This window comes from Mustelus asterias, chromosome 18, assembly GCF_964213995.1.
Source record: "Mustelus asterias chromosome 18, sMusAst1.hap1.1, whole genome shotgun sequence".
Taxonomy (NCBI): domain Eukaryota; kingdom Metazoa; phylum Chordata; class Chondrichthyes; order Carcharhiniformes; family Triakidae; genus Mustelus; species Mustelus asterias.
This window is the reverse complement of record NC_135818.1, coordinates 23,238,707-23,263,553: the sequence shown is the minus strand read 5'-3', so window position 1 is coordinate 23,263,553 and position 24,847 is coordinate 23,238,707. Positions and strand designations below refer to the sequence as shown.

Sequence of the window (24,847 nt, the reverse complement as noted above, 5' to 3'; positions counted from 1 at the left end):
ATTCCAATCCTTCCCACCCCCTACAAGTCACTGTCACCTGAGTCTTCAATCTCCAACAGTGTCCTCAGCTCTCTTGATGGATGTTGTGGGTGCATGTGTTCCTTTTCCTTTTCCTGGAAGGCAAACATATTGGTGGAGTGGTAAAGCCAAAATACTGTGAATGCTGGAATCTGAGCCAAAACCAGAAAATGCTGGAAAACCTCAGCAGGTCTGCCAGCATCTGTGGAGAGAGAATGGAGCCAACGTTTTGAGTCAGGATGACTCGTCGTCAGAGCTCCTGACTTGAAACATTGGCTCTGTTTTCTCTCCACAGACAGACCTGTCGAGATTTTCCAGCATTTTCTGATATTGGTGGAGTGGGTTAGTAGTTTGTGGTGACTGCTGATACTTGGGGCAGTGATTATTGCAATAGTTCGAATGCAAAGGTATGAAACCTATTCAATGAAAGACTGATTCAAGAGAGAAAACTTTAGGACCTGAAGTTTTCCCTTAACTCTCTTATCTTGTACTATGTTACAAACCTCTTCCTGCATTTTGAGTTTGTGCAAAATAACCCTCTGATTTTACTCTATCTCAAGTTTGCTGTGAGGTTATTAATAGAGGATTGGATCATTCTAGAACTCCAAGCACTCTCTTGAATAAGAAAAGGACAAACTAATAGTCTCTCTGGAATCTTCCGCTCCTGCTTTGCACACTGGGGAAAGGCCTGAGAAGATGAAGCATATTCAACTTTGACAAAACATTTCACAGCTGCATCATTCACAGCTGCACTGATGCCAAAAGAAGCATTCAATACCTGCGATTTGAATGAATCTGGTAGATCAGAAGAAGATTAACAAACATGCTGAAGACATTGTGAGATACGAAGAAGACAAAGAATACACCATTGGACTTTTTGATTCTGTACTCTGGATTTACATTAAACAATAATTCTTATTTTGTTTGTGGTCTTTGCCCTGAACCTTTTTCTTTCCCTTATCCCTCTTCTATTGTACCGGGGGTTATTTACAAACCCCTTCCTGCATTTTGAGTTTGTGGAAAATAAGCTGACCCTTTGATTTTACTCTATCTCAAGTTTGCTGTGAGGTTATTAATAGAGGATTGGATCACTCCAAAACTCAAGAGGGAATCCAAAAATCAGAAAGCACTCTTTTGTTTACGGATGGGTGATAAGAGGAGAATCAGGGCTATTTTAAATTAAATCCCCTCCTGTCCATAACAGCTTGTTACCTTTCTCTTTTTTTATTCATTCATGGGACATGGGCGTCACTGGCTAGGCCAGCATCTATTGCTCAACCCTAGTTCCCCTTGACAAGATGGTAGTGAGCCACCTTCTTGAAACGTTGCAAACCACGTGCTGTGGGTTGACCCACAATGCCATTAGGGAGGGAATTCCAGGATTTTGACTCAGCAATTGCAAAGGAACAGTGATAAATTTCCAAGTCAGGATGGTGAGTGGCATTCATAATGTTTTTTGCTGCACTCCTGTCACTGTTCTTGCTGCGGAGCATTGATATGTGGAAAGGGTTCAGTGGCCATTTACTTCATGCACCTCTCAATGTCCCCTCACCCTGTAATTTTAGCTTCTGATCTTTGTCACTGCAAAGTCAATTTGTTCATTGGACATCCTTGGTGGGTCACCAATCTGTGGCCTCAGTTTGCTACTCAGTGGCCTCCAGCACTGCTACCATGCTACCATGCTTTTGCCAAGCTTGTGTGAGGTACGACTGTCTTCTCGTCTTACCATACTTAACAACAATTAACCCATTACTCTACAACTTTTGGAATTGAGAGAGACCTCAGAATGCTGCAGTACAGAGAGATTGAATGTCCTTGTAGATAAATCACAAACAGAATATAGATGCCATATGTAATTCAGAAGGCAAATGAAATGTAGCTCTTGATTGCGAGGGGGATGGAATGTAAACGTCAGGAAGATTTGCTGCAACTGTACCGAGCACTGGTAAGATTAGACATTAGAGTACAGTGTACAATTTTGGTCTTCTTAAGGATGGATATACTAGCATTGGAAGTGGCTCAGAGAAGGTTCACTGGGTTGATTTCTGGGATGAAAGAGTTGTCTTATGACGAAAGGTTGAGCAAGGTGAGTCCAAAATCATTGGAGTTTAGAAAAATGAGAGCTGATCTTATTGAAAGATATTAAATTCTGAGAGGGTTTGACAAGGTAGATGCTGAAATTATACTTGCTATTGTGGTGGAAAGGAGAACCTCGGATGCAGTTTATAAAAAGGAAGGGACCTCCCATTTAAAATGGAGATGCGGAGGAATTTCTTCTCTCTGAGTTTTGTTAGGCTTTGGAATCTTCCTTCACAGAGAGCAGTGGAAGCTGGGCCAATGAGTGTATTCAAAGCTGAGTTCAACAGATTTTGGAAGTCAAGAGAAAGCAGGAATGTGGTGCTGAGGCTGCAATCAGATCAGCCATGATCTTATTGAAAGGCAGACCAGGCTCAGTGGGCTTAATACTTGGTTCCTATTTATTATGATCTTATAAGACCATAAGACCATAAGATATAGGAGCATAATTAGGCCATTCGGCCCATCAAGTCTGCTCTGCCATTCATTCATGGCTGATAAGTTTCTCAACTCGATTCTCCTGCTGTTTCCCTGTAACCTTTGCTCCTCTTACCAGTCAAGAACCTAGCTATCTCTGTCTCAAGTACACTCAGTAACCTGGCCTCCACAGCCTTCTGTGGCAATGAATTCCATAGGTTCACCTCCCTCTGGCTGAAGAAATTCCTCCACATCTCAGTTCCAAAGTGTCGTCCCTTTACTCTGAGGCTGTGCCCTCGGATCCTGGTCTCTGTTACTAATGGAAACATCTTTCCCACATCCACTCTATCAAGGTCTTTCAATATTTTGTAAGTTTCAATGAGATCCCTTTCATCCTTCTAAATTCCCTCGAGTACAGACCCAGAGGGTGGAATTTTACCTCCTCACCCACCCCAGAATTGGGGCGTGCGAGGCTCACAGAACGGAATTTTTTGTTGGCCTCAGATGGGATTTTACGAGTCTCACCCCCCGAGCGAGGTCGTAAAATCCCACATAGAGTCTTCAAATATTCCTCATCCTTATGAACGTATATCTGCGTAACTACTGGTCCTGATTGTAATGAGGTTCACAAGGCCAAAATCTTCCCTGTGAACACAACATGAGGAGTTTACAGCTCCGCTGCTCACCACTGCCAATATTAATAGTTTTCAGTCAAGGCAGTTCTTTCACACTGATAGTACGGCAAATAGAAGACAAAAAATGAGTTATGCAGTCTGGGGAGCTCAATCAGTAACTCCAAGATTCCATAGGTCTTACTCTGACTACAGGCACTGCTGTAATATCTACCTTCATGAAGCATTTTACCAGGGTAAGAATAACGGCACCAGATGAACCAGTGATCAATTGTCCATTCATTATCCAGTAGGAAGTTTCCCTAAATTAGGTCTCTTAACCCTTCAGCTTTCTTGTCTGAACATTTCTCAGAAATATACATAACACCACCACTTTAGTGTTCTGATTCCCTGGTCGAATATAATTTTGTTTTTTTTCCCCAGCATGCACAAACTCCTATTTTAATGAAGGGCAAGAGACTCCTGGATCCCTTGTTGATCCCAGGTCATTCAGAATGCTTAGTTATTTTGGTTTGTAATCTCTTCAGATGTCCTCTCGGCCTCCAGGGAAGTTAATATCTGACTTTCTAGCTGTTAAAGGCTGGTATTAAAACAGATGCCCACGCCAATCTATCAGCAATAAATCTGAATCATTGTGTGCATGCAACTCAGATCTCATCTTATCCTTCCTTCCAAGGTCTGATATTGGCTGAGCAATACCTTAATTTTATAATTTTCATCCTTGTTTTCATCCCTTCAAGGCCTCATCCCTTCCTATAACCTTCCGGCGATTTTCTCCAGCTGCACAATGCTGCCAAATGTCTGTGTTCCTGCAATTCTAGTCTCTCACATATTCCCAATTTTAATCACTCCATCATTAGTATCTGTGTCTTCAGCTCCCCAGGCCCTAAACTGGGGAATTTGCTCCCAAAACTCTCCACCTCACTATTTCTCTTTCCTCCAATAGGATGGTCCTTAATTCTTACCTGTGTGATCAAACTTTTGAACATCTATTCTAATATCTTGCGTGACTCGCTGTCAAGTTTTGCTTATAACTTTCCAATGAAATAACTTGGGATATTTTACAATCTTACAGGTGCTATATGAATGCAAGTTGTCATTGTTATTGTCTTCCTTTAGTTTAGCATGTGGAACCCATCGGACATCTGGGTCAATATGGTGTGAACCCACTTTATTTCTATCTCTTATCCTTCTTTAAGACCATCCTTACAATCCAACTCTTGACCCAATCTTCTGGTTATCAATCATACTTCTCCCTTGCTTGGCACCCGACCCGCTTTTCTATAAATGCTTTTGTGAAGTTCCTTAGGACATTTTTCTGTGATAAAGGCTCCATATAAATACAGATTGCTTTTATTTTTGTACCCAGTATGAAAATCAGGTCAAACAATTTCAGGCTTGGATTACAGAGTTAAGAAACGGATCTCTTTTGTCCCAGATTTCCTATTGATTATTTCAGGATACCTGCAGTACAATGAACTGGTGTCAATTTTCGGAAATCCATCTTTTATTTCTCTATTGTTAGATCGAGGGGGCGTTCACTTGATTATGCAGTATAATAGTCCTATCATGTCTGTTTCATAGTTGCATTTGTCGTCAAGTTGTTGAGACAGGTAGGAAGTTTCTGAAGTTGGGCATCTGGAAAAGATCAATCTGTTTGAATTCAGAGTGGGAGTGTTAACTGTCGATAGTCATGTACGAGTAATTGAAAGTTTGTCCCAAGTATTGGAACTTTGAAAAGGTGGTGTTTTGTGAATTTTAATGGCCCAGGTTTTGTTGTCAATTTGCTGCTGCTATTTATGCACAAACCCCACATGAACGTCCGGCGAAGTTAAACTCAGAAGTCAAAAAGTTGCTGCCAACAGTGCTGCTTCATTATTAACTTCCTAAACCTTGCTGTCTGGCTCCACTTTTAATTGCATTGAGTGATATTAATTTTCTATAATGTGAATTCAAAATAAATTTGACACTGGCAGTTAAGCCATTTTAAGTTGAAGTACCCTATTGACAGTGAGGTAAGTGTTAGTCAGTCAACCTCTTGGGCACAAGTCTGGAGTTTTATTCTTTCATGTTATGGATCTGTAATTTCTGTGGTTTATAGTTTGTAAAGATTATATTCAGTTGTAACGAGCAGCAGGAAAGAAGGGCCCGAGAGAATTGGATATAATCGGAAACATCTTTCAAAAGTTTAATTAAAAGGGACAAGACATGACAGGAGAGCTCCAAGCCGTGGTTTGCTCCTCTTGCTCCATGTGGCAGGCTGGGGATAGTTCCAGTCCCCTGGGTCAGCATGTGTGCAGGAAGTGTCTCCAGCTACAGCTCCTGGAAGCTCGAGTTTCAGAGCTGGAGCGGCAGCTGGAGACACTATGGAGCATCTGCGAGTCAGAGAGTATCGTGGATTAGCACATATCGAGAGGTGGTCACACCGCAGGCTCAGACTGCACAGGCAGGAAGGGAATGGGTGACCACCAGACAGGGCAAGAGAGATAGGCAGGTAGTGCAGGAATCTCCTGTGGCCATTCCCCTGCAAAACAGATATACCGCTTTGGATACTGTTGAGGGGCATAACCTCTCTGGGGAAAGAAGCAGCAGCCAAACTCATTGCATCATGGTTGGTTCTGTTGCAGAGGGGAAGAGTACAAAGTGTGCCAGAACAATAGTTATAGGGGATTCAATTGTAACTTGAATAGACAGACATTTCTGTGGCTGCAAATGAGACTCTAGGGTGGTATGTTGTCTCCCTGGTGCTCGGGACAAGGATGTCTCGGAGCGGGCACAGGACATTCTGGAGGGGGAGGGTGAACAGCCAGTGGTTGTGGTACAAATCGGTACAAATGACATAGGTTAAAAAAAGGGATGAGGTCCTAAAAGTAGAATACAGGGAGCTAGGAAGAAAGTTAGGAAATTGGAGCTCAAAGGTAGTGATCTCAGGATTACTACTGGTGCCAGTGCTAGTCAGAGTAGAAATGACAGGATATATCGGATAAATACATGGCTGAAGAGATGGTGTTGGGGAGGGTTTCAGATTCCTGGGGCATTGGGACCGGTTTTGGGGGGGGATGGGACCTGTACAAATTGGATGGGTTACACCTGGGCAGGACTGGGACTGATGTCCTAGGGTCAATATTCAAAAATGGAGGTAGAGAAAAAACAGGGAATTATAGACCAGTAAGCTTAACATCGATAGTGAGGACCATTCTCAAATCCATTATCAAGGACTTTATAGCAGAGCATTTAGAAAGCAGTGGCAGGATCAGACAGAGTCAGCATGGATTTATGAAGGGGAAATCATGCTTTACAAATCTGTTGGAATTCTTTGAAGATGTAACGAGTGGAGTTGACAAGGGGGAATCTTGTGGTATATTTGGACTTCCAGAAAGCGTTCGACAAAGTCCTGCATAAGAGATTATCGTGCAAGATTAAAGCGCATGGGGTTGGGGATAGTGTATGGAGGTGGATAGAAAATTGGTTGGTAGAGAGGAAACAAAGAATAGAATTAATGGGTGCTTTTCAAATTGGCAGCAGTAACTAGTGGAGTGCCACAGGGATCGGTGCTGGGACCCCAGCTATTCATCATATATATTAATGATTTGGATGAGGGAACAGAATGTAACATCTCAAAGTTTGCAGATGATATCAAATTGGATGGGAGGGTGAACTGTGACGAGGATGCAGAGATCCTTCAGAATGATCTGGACAGGTTAGGTGAATGGGCTAATCAATGGTAGATTTGGATAAGTGTGAGGTCATTCACTTTGGAAGGCAGATTACTACCTGAATGGCTGTAAATTGGGAGAGGGGTGTGTGCAGCATGACCTGGGTGTCCTTGTGCATCAGTCACTGAAGGTAAGCATGCAGGTGCAGCAGGCAGTAAATAAGGCAAATGGCATGTTGGCCTTCATTGCAAGAGGTTTCGAGTACAGGAGCAGGGATGTGTTGTTGCAACTATACAGGGCCTTGGTGAGGCCACACCTAGAGTATTGTGTGCAGTTTTGGTCTCCTTTTCTGAGGAAGAATGTTCTTGCTCTCAACAGAGTGTGGCAAAGGTTTGCCAGGCTGATTCCGAGGATGGTGGGACTGATGAATGAGGAGGCATTGACTAGGTTAGGATTGCTTTCGCTCGAGTTCAGACGAATGAGAGGAGGTCTCATAGAGACTTATAAAATTCTAACAGGACAAGGCAGGGTAGTTGCAGGGAGGATATTCCCAATGGTGAGGGAGTCCAGAACCAGGGCTCACAATCTGAGGATTCAGGGTGGACCATTTAGGACGGAGGTGAGGAGACATTTCTTCACCCAAAGAGTGGTGAGCCTGTGGAATTCATTACCACAAGAAGTGGTTGATGCCAAAACATTGAATTTATTCAAGAGACTGCTAGATATAGCACTTGGCGTGAATGGGATCAAAGGTTATGGGGGAAAAGGCAGGATTAGGCTATTGAGTTGGATGATCAGCCATGATCGTAATGAATGGCGGAACAGGCTCGAAAGGCAAAATGACCTCCTCCTGCTCCTATCTTCTATGTTTCTATGTTGCTTGGATACGTATATTTAAAAAAATATTTTATTTTTATTTCTCTCTCTTAACCCAATATTTCCTTTCCTCTATATTTCTTTCTATAACTGACTTGACAGTGAATCCTTTCTTTTATCCTTTTTCATGGGATGGGAGCGTCTCTGGCATTTGTTGCTCATCATTAATTGCCCCTAAGAAGGTGGTGATGAGCTGCTTTCTTGAACCATTGGATCCACAGTGCTGTTAGGACGGGAAGTCTAGATTTTCCACCCAGAAGCAATGACAAAACAGCAATATATTTCCAAGTTAGGATGGTGTGTGACTCAGAAAAAGACTTGCAGGTAGAGGTGTTTCTGTATGTCTGCTGCGCTTGTCCTTCAAGATGGTAGAGGTTGCAGGTTGGAAGATGCCGTTGGTGCTTTGGCAAGTTGTTGCAGTGTATCTTATAAATGGTGCACAGTGCTACCACTGTGCATTGATGGTGAGGGGAAGTGATTGTTTAAGCGGGTGCATGGAGTGTTGGTCAAGCAGGCTGCTTTGTCTTGGATGCTATCAAGATTCTTGAGTGTTGTTGATAGCTGCACTAATCCAGACTGTCTTCGATCACACTCCTGACTTACGCCTTGTAGACAGGAACTGGGAAGTTAGTAGCTGGGTTTTGTTGCTGCAGAATTCACAGTATGACTTAAATTCCCAATGTTTCCTTGAGTATTTTATATAATAGTGCAGGAACTGACTGGATTATGCCAACAAAAAGAATTAATGGGTTAATACAATATTCAAAATGTTAGTGGAGATAATATACTTTTTATATCAGGCCTTCTTATCTTGTTGGTTTACCTTCCCAGAGTTATAGCTAGCCACAGAAAAGCCGTTGTGAAGACATGAAGGCCGTCCTCCTCCTCCTTGTCATCACCAATATTCAACAATCCCCTGCTCATGGTGTAGAAGGTGAGTGACGATTCTATCACATCTTAACCCTTTGTTTAATTTGCTTTATGAATTTAAACTGGGATACCTTCGGTAGTGATTACACTGTACAGTTCAGGTTGAATCGAAGGTTTTCCATTTGATCCTTTCTTAGTCTGGGTGCCCTTGTGCCCCAGAGCTCGGGAAGGACATCCAATCCAGAGTTCATGTTCCTCCAGAAATTCTCGTTGGATGTTCATTTAAATGTCACTGGATGAGGAGAGTATTGGCTCTCCAGAGATAATCTGTGTGGTATTCACATCTGAAGTACAATCATTTTTTCAAATTTGTTGATTGAATGTGGGCATTTCTGGCTCGGCCAGCATTTATTGCCCATCCTTGAGGGCATTTCAAAGTCAACCACATTGCTGTGGTTCTGGCGTTACATGTAAGCCAGACCAGTAAGGACAGCAGATTTCCTTCACTAAAGGGCATTAATGAACTCGATGGGTTTTTACAACAATGGCTTCTGGTCATCATTAGACTTTTAATTCCAGATTTTTATTGAATTCCAATTTCACCATCTGCCATGATGGGATTCAAACCCAAGTTCCCAGAGCATTACAATAGATGACTAATCTAGTGACAATATCACTATGTCACTGCGTCAGTAATGTGCCAGAGGACAAGTTGTGTCTCTGAACTGCATCATGACATAAATCTCTGCCTCGATTTTCCCTTTGTTTCATCCCTCTGCCTGTGTGGTTCTGTTTTTCTCTTTTTTGTCCTACTCCATCTGCACGTAGAACCATAGAACCATAGAAAATTACAGCTCAGAAACAGGCCTTTTGGCCCTTCTTGTCTGTGCCGAACCATTTTATGCCTAGTCCCACTGACCTGCACTTGAACCATATCCCTCCACACCCCTCTCATCCATGAACCCGTCCAAGTTTTTCTTAAATGTTAAAAGTGACCCCGCATTTACCACTTTATCCGGCAGCACATTCCACACTCCACCACTCTCTGCGTGAAGAAGCCCCCCCTAATATTCCCTTTAAACTTTTCTCCTTTCACCCTTAACCCATGCCCTCTGGTTTTTTTCTCCCCTAGCCTCAGCGGAAAAAGCCTGCTTGCATTCACTCTATCTATACCCATCAAAATCTTATACACCTCTATCAAATCTCCCCTCAATCTTCTACGCTCCAGGGAATAAAGTCCCAACCTATTCAATCTCTCTCTGTAACTCAGCTTCTCAAGTCCCGGCAACATCCTTGTGAACCTTCTCTGCACTCTTTCAATCTTATTTACATCCTTCCTGTGACTAGGTGACCAAAACTGTACACAATACTCCAAATTCGGCCTCACCAAGGCCTTATATAACCTTACCATAACACTCCAACTTTTATACTCGATACTCCGATTTATAAAGGCCAATGTACCAAAGGCACTCTTTACGACCCTATCCACCTGTGACGTCACTTTTAGGGAATTCTGTACCTGTATTCCCAGATCCCTCTGTTCAACTGCACTCTTCAGAGTCCTACCATTTACCCTGTACGTTCTTCTTTGGTTTGTCCTTCCAAAGTGCAATATCTCACACTTGTCTGCGTTAAATTCCATTTGCCATTTTTCTAGTTGGTCCAAATCCCTCTGCAAGCTTTGAAAACCTTCCTCACTGTCCACTACACCTCCAATCTTTGTATCATCAGCAAACTTGCTGATCCAATTTACCACATTATCATCCAGATCATTGATATAGATGACAAACAACAATGGACCCAACACCGATCCCTGCGGCACACCACGAGTCACAGGCCTCCACTCAGAGAATCAATCCTCCACAACCACTCTCTGGCTTCTTCCATTGAGCCAATGTCTTATCCAATTTACTACCTCCCCATGTATACCTAGCGACTGAACCTTCCTATCTAACCTCCCATGAGGGACCTTGTCAAAGGCCTTGCTGAAATCCAGGTAGACAACATCCACCGCCTTCCCTTCATCCACTTTCCTGGTAACCTCCTCGAAAAACTCTAATAGATTGGTCAAACATGACCTACCACGCACAAAGCCATGTTGACTCTCCCTAATAAGTCCCTGTCTATCCAAATATTTGTAGATCCTGTCCCTTATCACACCTTCCAATAACTCTCTATCCATTTCCTCTCCCCTCTGTGTGTCCCTGGCATCTCTTTCTTTCAAGTCCTGTGCCTCTGTCAGTGTCTATCTTTTCCTCTGTTTACTTATTGTCCTGTTTATCTTGTCTCTCTATCTCACGTCGCTTTTTTTGCCTCCTTGTCTCTGTCTCCTTCCCTCTGCATCTTCATCCATTGTCTGTAGCAATGACCCTCTCTGCTCCTCTGTCCCATTGTCTGTGTCTCTCTGTAACACCCCTCGCCAATCTTGCAACGTTTTTCTCTCTTTTGTTCAGTATCAACTGATACAGAACGTATCTTTTCTTTTGGTTTAAGATGAAGCTAACGTTGGAAATCCTGACATTGCAATTGTAAACGTACTTGGCAACATTGAGCTAACGAACAGTGGCTGCGCAGATAAACCCAATCAGCAGTACAACCTTACAAGAAGCTGCAAAGAGCTCAAAGAGAAGTATCACGTCACCCAAGGTAAATGGTTTTCAAGAACAACTGAAATTGCTTCATGATGTTAACAGTCTTGATACAAACTCCACCTCACATCCCATGACAGGGGAAGATGGTCAGGGCAGAATTTAAAGAGTCAAATACATTGAACACAATCTTAACATACTGCACCAACTCTCTCAGTGACACGTGTCATTGTGGAGAAGCACGACACTTAATGAATTTGTTTGAATCAAGGCAATTGGGAAGCCAGATTAAAAATTATTCCCTCCCAATTTCAGGAAATTGGAAGGAAGGAAGGAGCCAGGGCCAGGAGGAACAGATCTGCCCCTCCCCCAGCTAGAAAAAGAAGCCTTTAGCCACTCCTCTCTGCATTACAGAAGACCCTGTGCTCCTCCCAATCCTGGACTTTCCCAGCAACTTTTGCCTCGCCCACTTCCAATCACAACTTTTCAACAATTTGCCAATACCTCCCCTACCTCAGATAATAGGTGTCTTCCTCACTCCCACCAGATGCTCCCATGTTCTGATTACGGGTCTTTCCACCCTCCCAACCACAAGCCTTCAGCTCCTTCTGATCACAAGTACCTACCCCTTCCAATTGTAACCTTCTCCCACTTCCAATTGTAACCTTTTCCCCCTTCCAATTGTGGGTTTCTCCCCATCTCGATCTTGGGCCTCTCACCCCTACCAATCATTCCACCTCTTCCTGCCATTCCTTTCCCTTCTCCATTTCACAAGCCTCTCAGTCCCCTCAAACACAGATTCCATCTCGCCTCCTGGTCTCTGTTAAGATCCCCATCCCAATTGTAACCTCTAATTTTCAGCCATGAGTCTCTTTCCACCCACTCCCAATCTCAGCCTCTTCCCCACCATCCCAATTGTTTAACCAATCCACCTGTCACTTCTCAGCCTCTTGCGATCAGGGATCGCCCTCCTTCTCATCATAGTATTCCACCCACACTTCATTCATGGATCTCCCTGGCCTCCTGATAGGTTAGGTAGATTAGCCATGGTAAATAAATGGGGTTACGGGCACGGGGGATGGGCCTAGGTAAGGTGCTTTTCTGGAGAGTTGGCGCAGACCTGAAGGGCCAAATGGCCTCCTTCTGCACTGTAGGGTTTCTATGGTTCCATGGTTTCCAAGAGCTCTGTCTATGACCAACAGGTTGCTTTTTCTCCTGCAACATCCAGGCTTCTGGGCAGAAATTGAAACTGAAAATGAAGGTTATGCTATGAAGATCGGAAGGCCTCCACATCCTTGGGTTTCCCGCCTGTTTGGCCAGTTAGACCCTCATTCATACTCATACTTGCTGTAACCATTGGGACAATATCTCTGTCAATACAAAATTCACTCAGAATTACACTGAAGTGTCCATTGAAATGTCTCCAAATCCTTAGATCAAATCATAGACATTACCTGCATCATTTTCTTCAACATAGAATTAAATTTAGAAAACTGAAGCAAGGAAAAGTGCAAAGGGTAATATAACATGAAGTCCAGTTCACTGTAGTTTTGCTAGACAGAATGAACGCTAAGCTCAGGGAATTTGGTGACCGAGGGAATTTGGCACAGTGAGGGAGGAGGTGCTCATCTGATAGAACCAGTGCAGAAGAAGGCCATTTGGCCTATTGTGTCTGCACCTACTCTCTGACAGAGTACCTTACCCAGGCCCTTTCCCCCACCCTATCCCTGTAACCCCACACATTTACCATGGCCAATCCAAGAAACCCACACATCTTGGGTCACTAAGGGACAATTTAGCATGGCCAATCCAGCTAACCTGCACATCTTTGGACTGTGGAAGGAACCCGGAGCATCCGGAGGAAACCCATGCAGACACAGGGAGAATGTGCAAACTCCACTCAGACAGTGACCCAAGACTGGAATTGAACCCAGGTACCTGGGAGTGCTAACCACTGTGCCACGGTGCTGCCCATCTTTGATAGAATGAGGCCTGAGAGAGGAAGCTGGAGATCTGGAGTGGAATTCAACCATCCTGCCCACCATGGGATGGATGGTTGGGCAGGATGGTTGAATTCCGAGGGGTGGAGCATGGGAAGGTCCGTTGACCTCAGGCGGGATTGGGACATGCGAGACTGTAAAATCCTGCCCCTCAAGTTCAGAGGCATTAATTAGGTAAGCTGGTAGGTGATTGATCAGCAAGTTTAAATGTTTCTTTGCTCTCTAACCAGTGCAGCAGTGTAAACTGGAACTGGGTAAGTATAATACTGTGTTAAATTTACAGCTTAACTGGCTAATCCATTCCATGTAACTACAAACATTTTTGAATAAAGACTACAAATAAATAAAGTCTATGCAGAGATATGGCAGAATAAATTGTGTGTCTGAACTGCAGAGTGTGGAAGTTTTTAGAAGGTGAGATTAATGGGAGCAAACATGTTTCCAGCAGGCGTCTCCATCTTGGATCTCTCTGGCTCAGAGTCATTGAGTTGGGGAGTGAGTTTGGGATACACTTGACACATAAAGGAAGGAAGAGGTTCTGTACAGTTTTATCCAGATTTTAGTTACATCCCAATGGAAAATACATGTTCAGGAAAGGGAGGGTGTGATTTATAGGAAGCCAGATAGCGAGCTTTCAGGAGAGGTTGAGAAGGAGGGTCCTCGGACACTGTCACTCTCAAACATACAATGTGAGGACAAGGTGAAAACCTGCAGAGCCTACAGCCACAATACACCAAGGCACCCTGGCTCAGAAAGCTGTCCAAGGTGGGGAAGAGCAGAATGGAAATGTGGTAGTTAAAGGAGACTTCATATTTAGTTGGATAGATAACATTCTCTGCAACAAAAATGAGAATCTCAAATGGTGTGCTGTCAATGTGGTGCCAGGGTTAGGGACATGTTACAGCTGAGATGAACATGGAAAGGGAGAGTTCCGTCATTGTGGTCCATGTTGGAATAAATGGAACAGGGAGGAGGTCCCGCTGATAGCGAATACCAGGAGTCTGGCTCAGAATTCAAAAGCACAACCTTGAAACCAATAATCTCTGGATTATTGTCTGGTCCACCTGCAAATTGGCAAAGGAGCAGGCACATCGGGGGAATTAACATGTGGATAAAGGGTTGGTGTGGGAAAGAGGGGTTCCTTTTTTTGGATATTGGCATCATTTCTGGGCCAAGAATGCATTGTAACAATGGAATGGGCTCCATCTGAACCGTGATGGGACCATATATTAGTAAAGAATAAATGGGAGGTTTGGGGAGTCGGTTAACTGGACAGCTAGTTCATGATGCAAAGCGATGCCAACATTGTGGGTTCAATTCCTGCACTGGTTAAGGTTATTCATGAAGGCCTACCTCTCAATCTCGTCTCTTAGCCGAAGCATAGCGATCCTCAGGTTTGATTCACCACCACCTCAAAGGGGAGAGCAGCCTATGGTTGTCTGGGACTATGGCACTTTAACTTTTAAATGGGGAGGTGGAAAAGGTGCTCCAGTTTCCTTCCACAGTCCAAAAGATGTGCGGTTTAGGTGTATTGGCCATGGTAGCATGTTCCCTCAGTGTACCCTAACAGGAAGCAGAGAGTGGCGAAAAGGGGATTTTCACAGCAACTTCATTACAGTGTTAATGTAAGCCTACTTTTGACATTATTAAATAAACTTTAAAACTTTAAACTAGTAAGGGGGCAAGAGAGATCTACTAGAAACATAAACAGGTTTGATCTGATTTATTATTGTCACATGTATTAGTATACAGTGAAAAGTATTGTTTCTTGAGCGCTATACAGACAAAGCATATCATACATAGAGAAGGAAAGGAAAGAGTGCAGAATGTAGTGTTACAGTCATAGCTAGGGTAGAGAGAACAATCAACTTAATGCAAGGTAGGTCCATTCAAAAGTCTGATGGCAGCAGGGAAGAAGCTGTTTTTGAGTCGGTTGGTGCATGATTTCAGATTTTTGTATCTTTTTCCCGGTGGAAGAAGGTGGAAGAGAGAATGTCCGGGATGCGTGGGTTCCTTAATTATGCTGGTTGCTTTTCCGAGGCAGCGGGAAGTGTAAACAATGTCCTAAGGATTGCCAAATCTGTAAGAGATTGAATTAAAGCATTGTTAGAGAGTTTAAAAGAGTTAGAATAAAGTTTTAGAAACATAGAATGAAAGTAAACATAGAATTAGAAGGTTTGCTGGGCACAGCTTGCAAGAAGTCACCACACTCCAGCGCCATCTTGGATCTTGAATGTAAAAAAAGGCTGAATGTTAACAAAACATGAGTGCAGGACAACATAGGGAAGAATAAATTAAAGGAGAACATTGATGGGAACAGAATAAGTAGTTACAGAACAGGAGTCGAAAAGATATTTGAACATGAAGTTGATGAAATCCTTTTAAATTAGTTAAAATCTTGACACAGCAATATACAGTGTCTGTAACAAAGCTGGAGGACAGAAAGCGATCATGTTTTGGGAAGCGCTAAACATAGGCACCTGGATTTCTTGAATTAGCTGGGTACAATACAGAGGGAAATTGGACACGGACAATCAATACCTTTATATAATTGTTTCTTGCACTTACATTAACTGAAGTGATTTGGGGCATTCTAGAATTGTAAAAGTTACTTTATACATGTAAGTTCTTTCTTTTGAGGGCATCTCTGCCTGATTTTTAAAAATTTATTTAATATGAAATTACTATTGTCAAATTGTCAGGAAATCGTGGAAAATCAAGGAGATTCAGTCATTTTGAATGTGTTCTGCTGGGTGCTTTCCTGAAAAACTATTCAAAATGGGAAACTGTGCAGTGGTTGAGTCAGTTTGGCTAGATTGATGGAACTCGAGCTTTTGATATGTTGATGAGCCTAGTAACCCTGTAAACAAATGTTTACCTAAGGCAAGTTGGTAAAAATGGAGAATTGAACGTCAAGGGTTTGAGTAAATTTGAGAGGTTCAAAGGAAGATATGAGTTGTGAATGTTACAATTACATTCTAAAAGGTGGACTCACGAAATGGAGGTAATTAAGAGTGACATCTGAGGAGGTTAATTCAGATAAGGGAAGATCAAAAGGGAAACACTACATCAGGAACAATTTCAACTTATGCAGGTTAACTGTTTTTGACCTCAGCTCATAGCAGGACACTCTGCCTGAACCCCTAGCAAGCTATGACTGTAGAAAAGCCTGCTTGAATAACCAGTTGTTATGCCCTACATCAGAAACAGCTCCAGAAGATATAAGTGCCTGGTGTGGTAACGATTACTGGATTTTGCCAACAGTTTTATAAACCGATAGGGTGTTTGGGGAGATTAGCTCTGAAATTAGGCAAATAATTTGGGAGCTGGGTGAATTTAAGAATATTGTGTATATCCACTGGGGGGAATTTTCCTATCCCTCCTGCCATGAGAATTGTAGCAAGCGGGGGTGGACCATGCAAAGGTTTGTTGACCTCGGGCGGGATTCTCCGATTTTGAGGCGAGCGTGGCTGGAAAATCCCGTCCATTGAGTTAATTATGTGTATTTCTATTAATTATTAACTATTTCTGGTTGACTTTCTTGTGTATTTCATTGTTAATAAACATTTGTTGAATTTAAAATCAGCACAAGGACACCCTTCTTTGTTTTTTGCATATTTCATCACATTATATTAAATTACATAAAACACAATTGAGAACAGTTTCCCTTCTGGGATTTGGAGGACCATTTAACATCAGCTGTGCTCTGAACAATCTGCACTCAGTCCTCTCCACCTGATTTTTCTGTGTGTGATTCAATACTTACAGGTGCAATTACAGCAAAATCTCTTCCAACAGGTTCTCCCCGTTGTCGATGGTAGTTCCAACCATATACCGTGCAGAGCCATTTCTGCTCTCCAACACTCTGATTTTATTTATTTGCCTAATCTTAAATTTTCACCATAGATGGTATTCAACTCTTGATAAGCAGCGGTGGTGAACTCTACCAGGCCTATTGTGACATGACCAGCAATGGAGGTGGTTGGACTCTTGTTGCAAGCATCCATGAGAACAACATATATGGGAAATGCACCACTGGGGATCGCTGGTCCAGCCAACAAGGGAATAAAGCTAATAATCCAGCAGGAGACAAGTCATGGTCCAACTACGTGACGTTTGGTTCTCCAGAAGGAGCAACAAGTGATGACTTAAAGGTGATGAGGTTTTGTGAAATTTCTTTGCTTAAAAAAATCCATGGTTCAGAATGGCTGATATTAATGGAACAGAGTAGAAGCAGAGTAGACAGAGTGGAAAGAATGGGAAGTCTAACTGGAGGAGTTGAGGGTGACTTGTAATTAAAGAGAAAGTTTGAAGTTCCCCATTCAATTTCACAGCCCAATGAGGAAATATGTTGGGGCATATTCCAATTGCTTCTTGTAGTCTGGTTGATTCACTCATGACTGCCTCTTAGGAAGAGAGTTTATGCAGAAAAGTCCCTCCTATTTGACTCCTGAGATGACAATGTGGATGGCGAATGCTGCCCCCAACTCACTGTCTACTAAAGGTTGTTATTTAAATATAAACTCCTTATGTTGTAACACAGGCTTCAAGGTATTCTGAAGAAGTAAATAGCTCCAAAATTACTTAATTAAAACAATTTGTATTTTTATCACATGAAACAGAAAGGAAATTGAAACCTTCCTGGGGGTTAGAAATAAGTAGTTTCACCAGGATTAGTTCTGTTCATGCTATTAACAAGTTGAAGGGGGAAAGTCATCCTTGTACCAATGTGTAGCTTCCTGATGACATTGAACAATATGACCAAGAGGTAGTCCAAGTGAAATTGATAATTAAATGGATCCACTGAGGAAGAGCAGATGGCTTTTCTGCTCTTCCTTAGTGCAGAAGGAACCTTAGTGCAGAAGGTTCTAGAAATTGGAAAGATAAGTACAGAGTACCTGAAAGGTAAAAGGAAATGAATTACTAAAGAAGAAAAGATGATCCCAATATGTAAGTACCGATCTCTGACTGAAACAATTTTGCATGGACTGGACCAGATTTCACTGGAAAGTGCAAAAGGTTTTTTAAGCAGTGTAGATCATGAGATTATACACATGAACACTTCCTTAAAAATACATTGAAGTGCTGGAGAGCATTAGGGCAGAATTTCTGTAATGATTCTGGAATTCAGGAATTCAGTATCACAAGATTCATCAAAATTGATTTGTTTCCACGGGACAAAAGAAGGTGGTGTTGGAATAAAACTGTTCAAATGTTCAGTGGAAATCAGCTAACTTGGATTAGGGCAGCATGGTGGTGGCAGGATGGCACTATGGTACAATGCTTAGCTTTGCTGCCTCATAGCACCCGGACCCGAGTTCAATTCTAGGTTTGGATGATTGTGTGAAGTTTGCACGTTCTCGTTGTGTCTACTGGACTTCCTCCGAGTGCTCCAGTTTCATCCCACATCCAAAGATGCACACGTTAGGTGGATTGGCCACGCGACATTGCCCCTTAGTGTCCTGGGATGTGTAGATTAGGGGGATTAGTCACAGTAGTGCACAGGATTACGGGACTAGGAGAGTGAGTGGGGCCTGGGTAAAATGGTCTTTCGGAGAGTCAGTGCAAACTTGATGGGCTGAGTGGCCTCCTTCTGCACTGTAGGGATTCTATGGTATACAGGACCTGGGCAAAATGAGTAAGCCTGGAGGATAGAGAAGAGCAAATAATGGAAGTGCAAAAGCACAATACTGCAGATGCTGAGAGGCAACAGTGCTAAGCACTCTGCTACCGTACCACCCCACTCAGGGGTGGGTGTAGTCAGAGCCCCCTCCCAAACTTCTGGCCATTGGCAGCCCGGGGGGGGGGGGGGGGGGGGCATTGTAACATTTCAGTGTAACCCAAATCAACTTTTCATTCAATTGCTTAGAACACTATTGATGCACTTAAACTATATTCTAGCTGCCTCCTCTTGTTTGCTGTAAATGTGTGTTTTTAGTGAGTCCAAGGTGCTCTTGGGTTGCGTTATCAAACACCTAGTGGGCACTCTGTAAACCTCATCAACCCATAATGTATCAGGTCGACACACAATAAGCAGAATTGCTACTGGCAACAAAAGTCTTTCAAGAGGATGCAGAAAAGGTTTACAAGAATGAGAAACTTTGGTTGAAAGGTCTAATTGTGAAGCTAGGGTTGTTATCCTTGGAGAAGAGAAGGTGGGAAGGAGATTTGATGGGGATGTTGAAAATCATGAGTCTCTGGTCAGAGTAGATAGGGAGAAACTGTTCCCATTGGCAGAAGGAGTAAGAACCAGGAGACACCAACTTGAGGTGATTGGCAACAGAAGCAACACGAGGAAAGCTTTGTTCTGTTTGAAACTGGAATACGCTGCCAGGGAGTGTGATGGAGGTAGATTTGATTGTGGCTTTCAGAAGGGCAGTACAGTGGCACAATGGTTAACACTGCTGCCTCACAATGCTAGGGACACAGGTTCAATTCCAGCTTCGGTTTGTGTGGCGTTTGCATGTTCTCCCTGTGTCAGTGTGACTTTCTTCCGGGCGCTCCGGCTTCCTCCCACAGTCCAAAGATGTGCAGGTTAGGTGATTGGCCATGCTAAATTTCCCCGAGTGTCAAAAGATGTGTAGGTTAGGTGGGTTAACCATGGTAAAAGCGTGGGGTTATGAAGATAGAGGAGTGGGCCTAGATAAGACGCGCTTTCAAAGAGTCGGTGCAGACTTGAATGGTCTCCTGCTGCATTGTAAGGATCCTATGGAATTGGTTAAACACCTGAAGAGAATAAATATGATGGCCTCTGGTTAAGGGGTGGTGGGAGGGGCCAAGCTGATTTCTTCTTGCAGAGAGATGGCATGTATATGATGGGCTGATTGGCCTCATTCTGTGCTGTAATCATCCTATGATTGTACTCTCAACTCCATATTGTGCAGCAATATATGATTTCTAAAGAGGTTGCTCTTAGTTACCCATGTTTTTTGATGCTCCTGAACTTGGCTTACATTCGTGCTGACTAACTGTGTCTGTTTCCAAACAGAACCCAGGTTACTACGACATAACATCTTCAGACATATCTGTTTGGCACGTGCCCAATGACACTCCCGTAAAGAACTGGAAAGATGCAGCAATTCTCCGCTATCACACTGAAACTAATTTCCTACAACGCCACGGGGGAAATTTGCAGCAGCTTTTCAGAGTAAGTGCTTCAGCAATGCTTCAATTTCATTGAAAAACATTTGAAAAAGAAATGGGGTTTTGCCATGGGTGAAATTGGCAAATTGATCTGGTTAGACTGGTTAGTTCAAATAGCCAATAACATTTATTTGCATTAACTCAAACTTAACAATCTTCCACAAACTTGAGCAAATGGACATCTTAAAACAGTAAGATTTTTTCCCATTAAAAATATTCCTTGATGTATTTAAGTGTGGTAACCTATGGTAGTTTATTAATACAGTTGAACGTGTTTTAATTTTTAAAATTAGTATCACAAATAACAGGATCTTGATCAATTGGGCCAGTGGGCTGATGAATGGCAGATGGAGTTTAACTTAGATAAACGCGTGGTGATGCATTTTGGTAGATTGAACCAGGACTTAGTCAGTTAATGATAGGGCATCGGGGAGAGTTGTAGAACAAAGAGATCTAAGGGTACAAGTTCATAGCTCTTTGAAAGTGGAGTCATAGCTGGACAGGTTGGTGAAGAAGGCATTCGGCATGCTTGATTTCATTGATCAGAACATTGAATACAGGAGTTGGGAGGTCTTGCTGAAGTTATAGAAGACATTGCTAAGGCCACATTTGGAATACTGTGTACAGTTCTGGTCACCCTATAGAAAGGATGTAATTAAACTAGAAAAAGTGCCGAAAAGATTTACTAGGATGCTACCGGGACTTGATGAGTTGAGTTAAAAGGAGAGGCTGGATAGACTGGGGTTTTTTTCCCTGGAGCGTAGGAGACTTAGGGGTGAACTTATAGAGGTTTATAAAATAATGAAGGTACATATATAAGGTAGACAGTCAATATCATTTCCTAATGGTAGGGGAGTCTAAAACTAGAGGGAATAGGTTTAAGGTGAGAGGGGAGTGATTCAAAAGGGTCCAGAGGGGCATTTTTTACACAGAGGGTTGTGAGTGTCTGGAATGAGTTGCCAGAGGTGGTAGTAGAGGCGGGTACAATTTTGTCTTTTAAAAAGCATTTAGACAATTACAAGGGTAAGATTGGTATAAAGAAATATGTGCTAAATGTGAGCAGTTGGGACTAGCTTAATGGTAAAAACTGGGCAGCATGGACAAGTTGGGCCAAAAGGCCTGTTTCCCTGCTATAAATCTCTATGACTCTAAGTAGATTAACACTGCAATGTGGTTACTGTGAAAATCCCCTAGTCACCACACTCCAACGCATGTTCGGGTGCACTGATGGAGAATTTAGCAAAGCCAATGCACCTACACAGCATGTCTTTCGGACTGTGGGAGGATACTGGAGCACCCGGAGGAAACCCATGCAGACATGGGTGGAATGTGCAAATTTCACACAGACAATCACCCAAGGCTGGAATCAAATCCAGATCTGTGCTGTGAGGCAGCAGTGCTAACCACTGTGCCACTGTGAGTATCCATTTCTTCTTCTGCAGGTAACAGAGAAAATCACTTTTAAACATGGGAACGGAGTTAGGTGCAGTCCATTCGGGTCTTTGAGCCTGCTCCATCATTCAATCAGATTGTGGCTGATCTGGCCATGGTCTCAACTCCACTTTCCAGTCTGCCCCATAACTCTTGTCTATCAAAAGTCTATTCAACATAGCCTTGGATAAATTTACTGACTCATGCAAGATCCAGTGCTCCATGGGGAAGAAAATTCCACATTCTAATGACTCTCTTTGGAGGAAGAAATTCTTCTGATCTCCATCTGAAGAGGTAGACCCCTTATTTTTAAACTGTGCTTCCCTCATTCTAGTTGCTCCCACAAAATGAATCATCCTCCGGGATTCCAACCAATCACTCCCCCCTGGATCTGATATAATTCTAAACTCCAATGGGTATAGACCTAACCCGTTCAACCACTCTTCAAAAGATAAGCCCTTCATCCCAGGAATAAGTTGAATGAACCCTATTTGAACTGCTTCAAACGCATTTATATCCTTATTCAAATAACAGGACCAAAACTGCACACACTACTCTAGGCATGGTCTCACCAAGGTCCTGTACAGTTGCAATAGGAAGAGTTGTTTGACTGGGGGAGAATTGCAAAGTTAGGAGAAAGATGGAGAAGTGGGCACAGGAAGAGGAGGGTCATAGGCGGCAGGACAAGTGTATCATGGTGGTCTTTCAATCTGTGAACAATATGCTCCATTTCAGCAATACCCTGTAGAATACAACAGAGGGAAATGCCCAGATGATAACGGACCTTCAAGTCCCATCAGTTATGACTTCGGCAATGCGGACAAGATAAGAAGATTTTATGGGCCTAATACACACGGTAAGTGCAAAGTGCTCTCTTTACTCTAGCATTAAAAGTGCACTGCCTTTAAAACGATTCCCTACTGCTCAGCAAAACATTTGAATAAAGCAAAGTGGTTCTGTTATCTTCAGAGGATCAGCCACACAATCTATGTAAAAGTCACAGGGCGAGTAAATAACTTTCAATCGGCCCATTACAAAATTTGCCAAAGAGAATTTAACAAGATTGACATTTGGCACATTGGCCACAATTCTCCCATCACGTCCCGCAACTTTTCTGGCAGGTCGGGGTGGGAGATGCGCGTCGCCGGCCTTGTTCTGGGATTTGTGCATGCGCCGGGAAAGCATGCACATCTCCCCGAGCCGGCGAACAGTCGCAGACCAGACCACACCAGAAACTGGCGGGAACGCAGGTAAGTAAATTGAATCTTTTTTTAATATGTTCTAAATGTCATTTGAATCTAATTATCAGGAACCTACCGGTCCCAATTGAATCTCCCATCCCGCCAGGAGTACTTCATTCTGGTGGGGTAGAATAGCTCCCCACATTCAGGGAACTAGTGGGAAACCCCACTGGAAGGAAGGGGGGCAATCGGGGCCCCCCAGGGGCCTGTGCCCCCAGCACTGCCCAAGGGGCAAAATGCCCGTGCCCAGGGTGCACCATTGGCCTATTGTAGGCAGGGCCTAGGGATGATCGGTGGGGTTGAGGGGGGGGTCCTCTGCAGACAGGATTGGTCTGGGATGGAGGGAGGGCAGCGATTGGGGTGGGCTGGGGGGTTTCATCTGCTGGGGCGGACCTGCCTCCTGGAGGTTCTGACCCCGGGGGGGGGGGGGGGGGGGGGTCAGAGGGTGGGGAGGCGTGTCTGCTGGCGTGAGGTGGGTGGGGTGACCGCCACTGCTGTAGGGGGGGGGTCTGGATATCGGGGCGCTCTGGGGCGGGAGGGTTCAGGGCTGAGACCGCAATCAGGCCCTTGGGGGAGGGGGGGTGGGGTGGGGGGCGGGGGGTGTGGGGCTGGATGGGCAACACTGCGGGGGTTCCGGGCTGGCTAGCGATTGAGCTGGCCAGCAAACGGGGAGTCTGACAGAGCGGGGGCCACTGCACATACACAGAGTTCCAGAACTGTCAGATTCCGGTGTGAATAGAGGTAGGGATATGATCGGCGCAACTTGTGGGCCGAAGGGCCTGTTTGTGCTGTGGCTTTCTATGTTCTATGAATAGGCCCCGCCCCCTGGGTTTTTAACGATATTCACAACTGGGACCTCTGTAGTGTACAGAGTGGGGAGATTCAGGTGAGAAGCTGAACTGACAAAATAGTCGGGATCTAGAACAGTTTTCCCGCCAGTTCAGTGCTTTGGGGAGAATCGTGGCCATTGATTGCAAATGCAGTTCCTTATAGAGAAATCCAAGATTGGACATGGTATCCCGTACCACAGAATCACCAATCCAATTGCTCTTACTCTCTTGATCTTACCCCATAGTCTTGCAATTTTAACTTTTCCAGTGTACATCAGTTTCCTTTTGGAAGTTATCATTGAATCTGCTTCCAACAATCTCCGGATGTGCTCAAGATCATATTTGAGGAAAAGGTAAATGTGTACTCTATGAGTTCTGGTTACAGTCTCAACTCCATTTTCCAGTCTGCTCCCATAACTCTCGATTTCCTTATCTATCAAAAATCCATTCAACATTGCCTTGAGCTGGAATTCTCTGGTCTCGCTCACCCCGCTACCACTGCCAGTGAGAACAGAGAATTTGGCTCTGAGCCAAATCTCTATTTACAGCAGCGGGACCGGAGAATTTCAGCCACTAACAAGGTCGGAGAATCCCAGCCTTGGATATATTTAATGACTCTTCAAATTTAATGATTGGGATTTGTCGAGCACTTCAGTCATTACCCGGATATCTTAAAGTGACTTTAAAACCAATAAAGCACTTTTTGAATTGTCATCACTGTTGTAATGTAGGACACGCAACAACCAATTTGCACACAGCAAACTCCCACGGACAGCGATGTGATAATGAGGAGGTGATCTGTCTTTGTGATGTTAAGTGAGGAATAAACATCAGCCAGAACATCAAGATGAACTCCGCTGCTTGAGATATTCTAAGTCCATCTGAGATGCCAGACAATGGCTCAGTTTAACATCTCATCTAAAAGACAGTACTGCTGACAGTGCAACACTCCCCTGGTACTGCACCGGACTGTCAGTTTTGGTGCTTTTCTGCTCAAATCCTGAGTGAGACTTGAACCTGAAACTTCGTGACTTTAAAGCATGACAGGCCATGTGGGCAGCACAATGGT

At 43.6% G+C, this 24,847-nt stretch overlaps 1 protein-coding gene across 3 annotated transcripts in view; it reads left to right on the top strand.

Annotated features, from left to right (window-relative positions):
* The window catches only part of LOC144507002 (intelectin-1a-like), a 112,921-nt gene that overhangs the window by 71,248 nt on the left and 16,826 nt on the right, over positions 1 to 24,847 (top strand). For all 3 annotated transcript variants that reach the window (XM_078233518.1, XM_078233521.1, XM_078233519.1), the window contains exons 2-6: positions 8,507 to 8,609; positions 11,039 to 11,191; positions 17,040 to 17,287; positions 20,122 to 20,280; positions 22,443 to 22,563. In XM_078233518.1, the coding sequence (XP_078089644.1) occupies positions 8,543 to 8,609; positions 11,039 to 11,191; positions 17,040 to 17,287; positions 20,122 to 20,280; positions 22,443 to 22,563 (748 nt within the window). In that variant the 5' untranslated portion in view covers positions 8,507 to 8,542. The remainder of the gene's footprint in view (positions 1 to 8,506; positions 8,610 to 11,038; positions 11,192 to 17,039; positions 17,288 to 20,121; positions 20,281 to 22,442; positions 22,564 to 24,847) is intronic.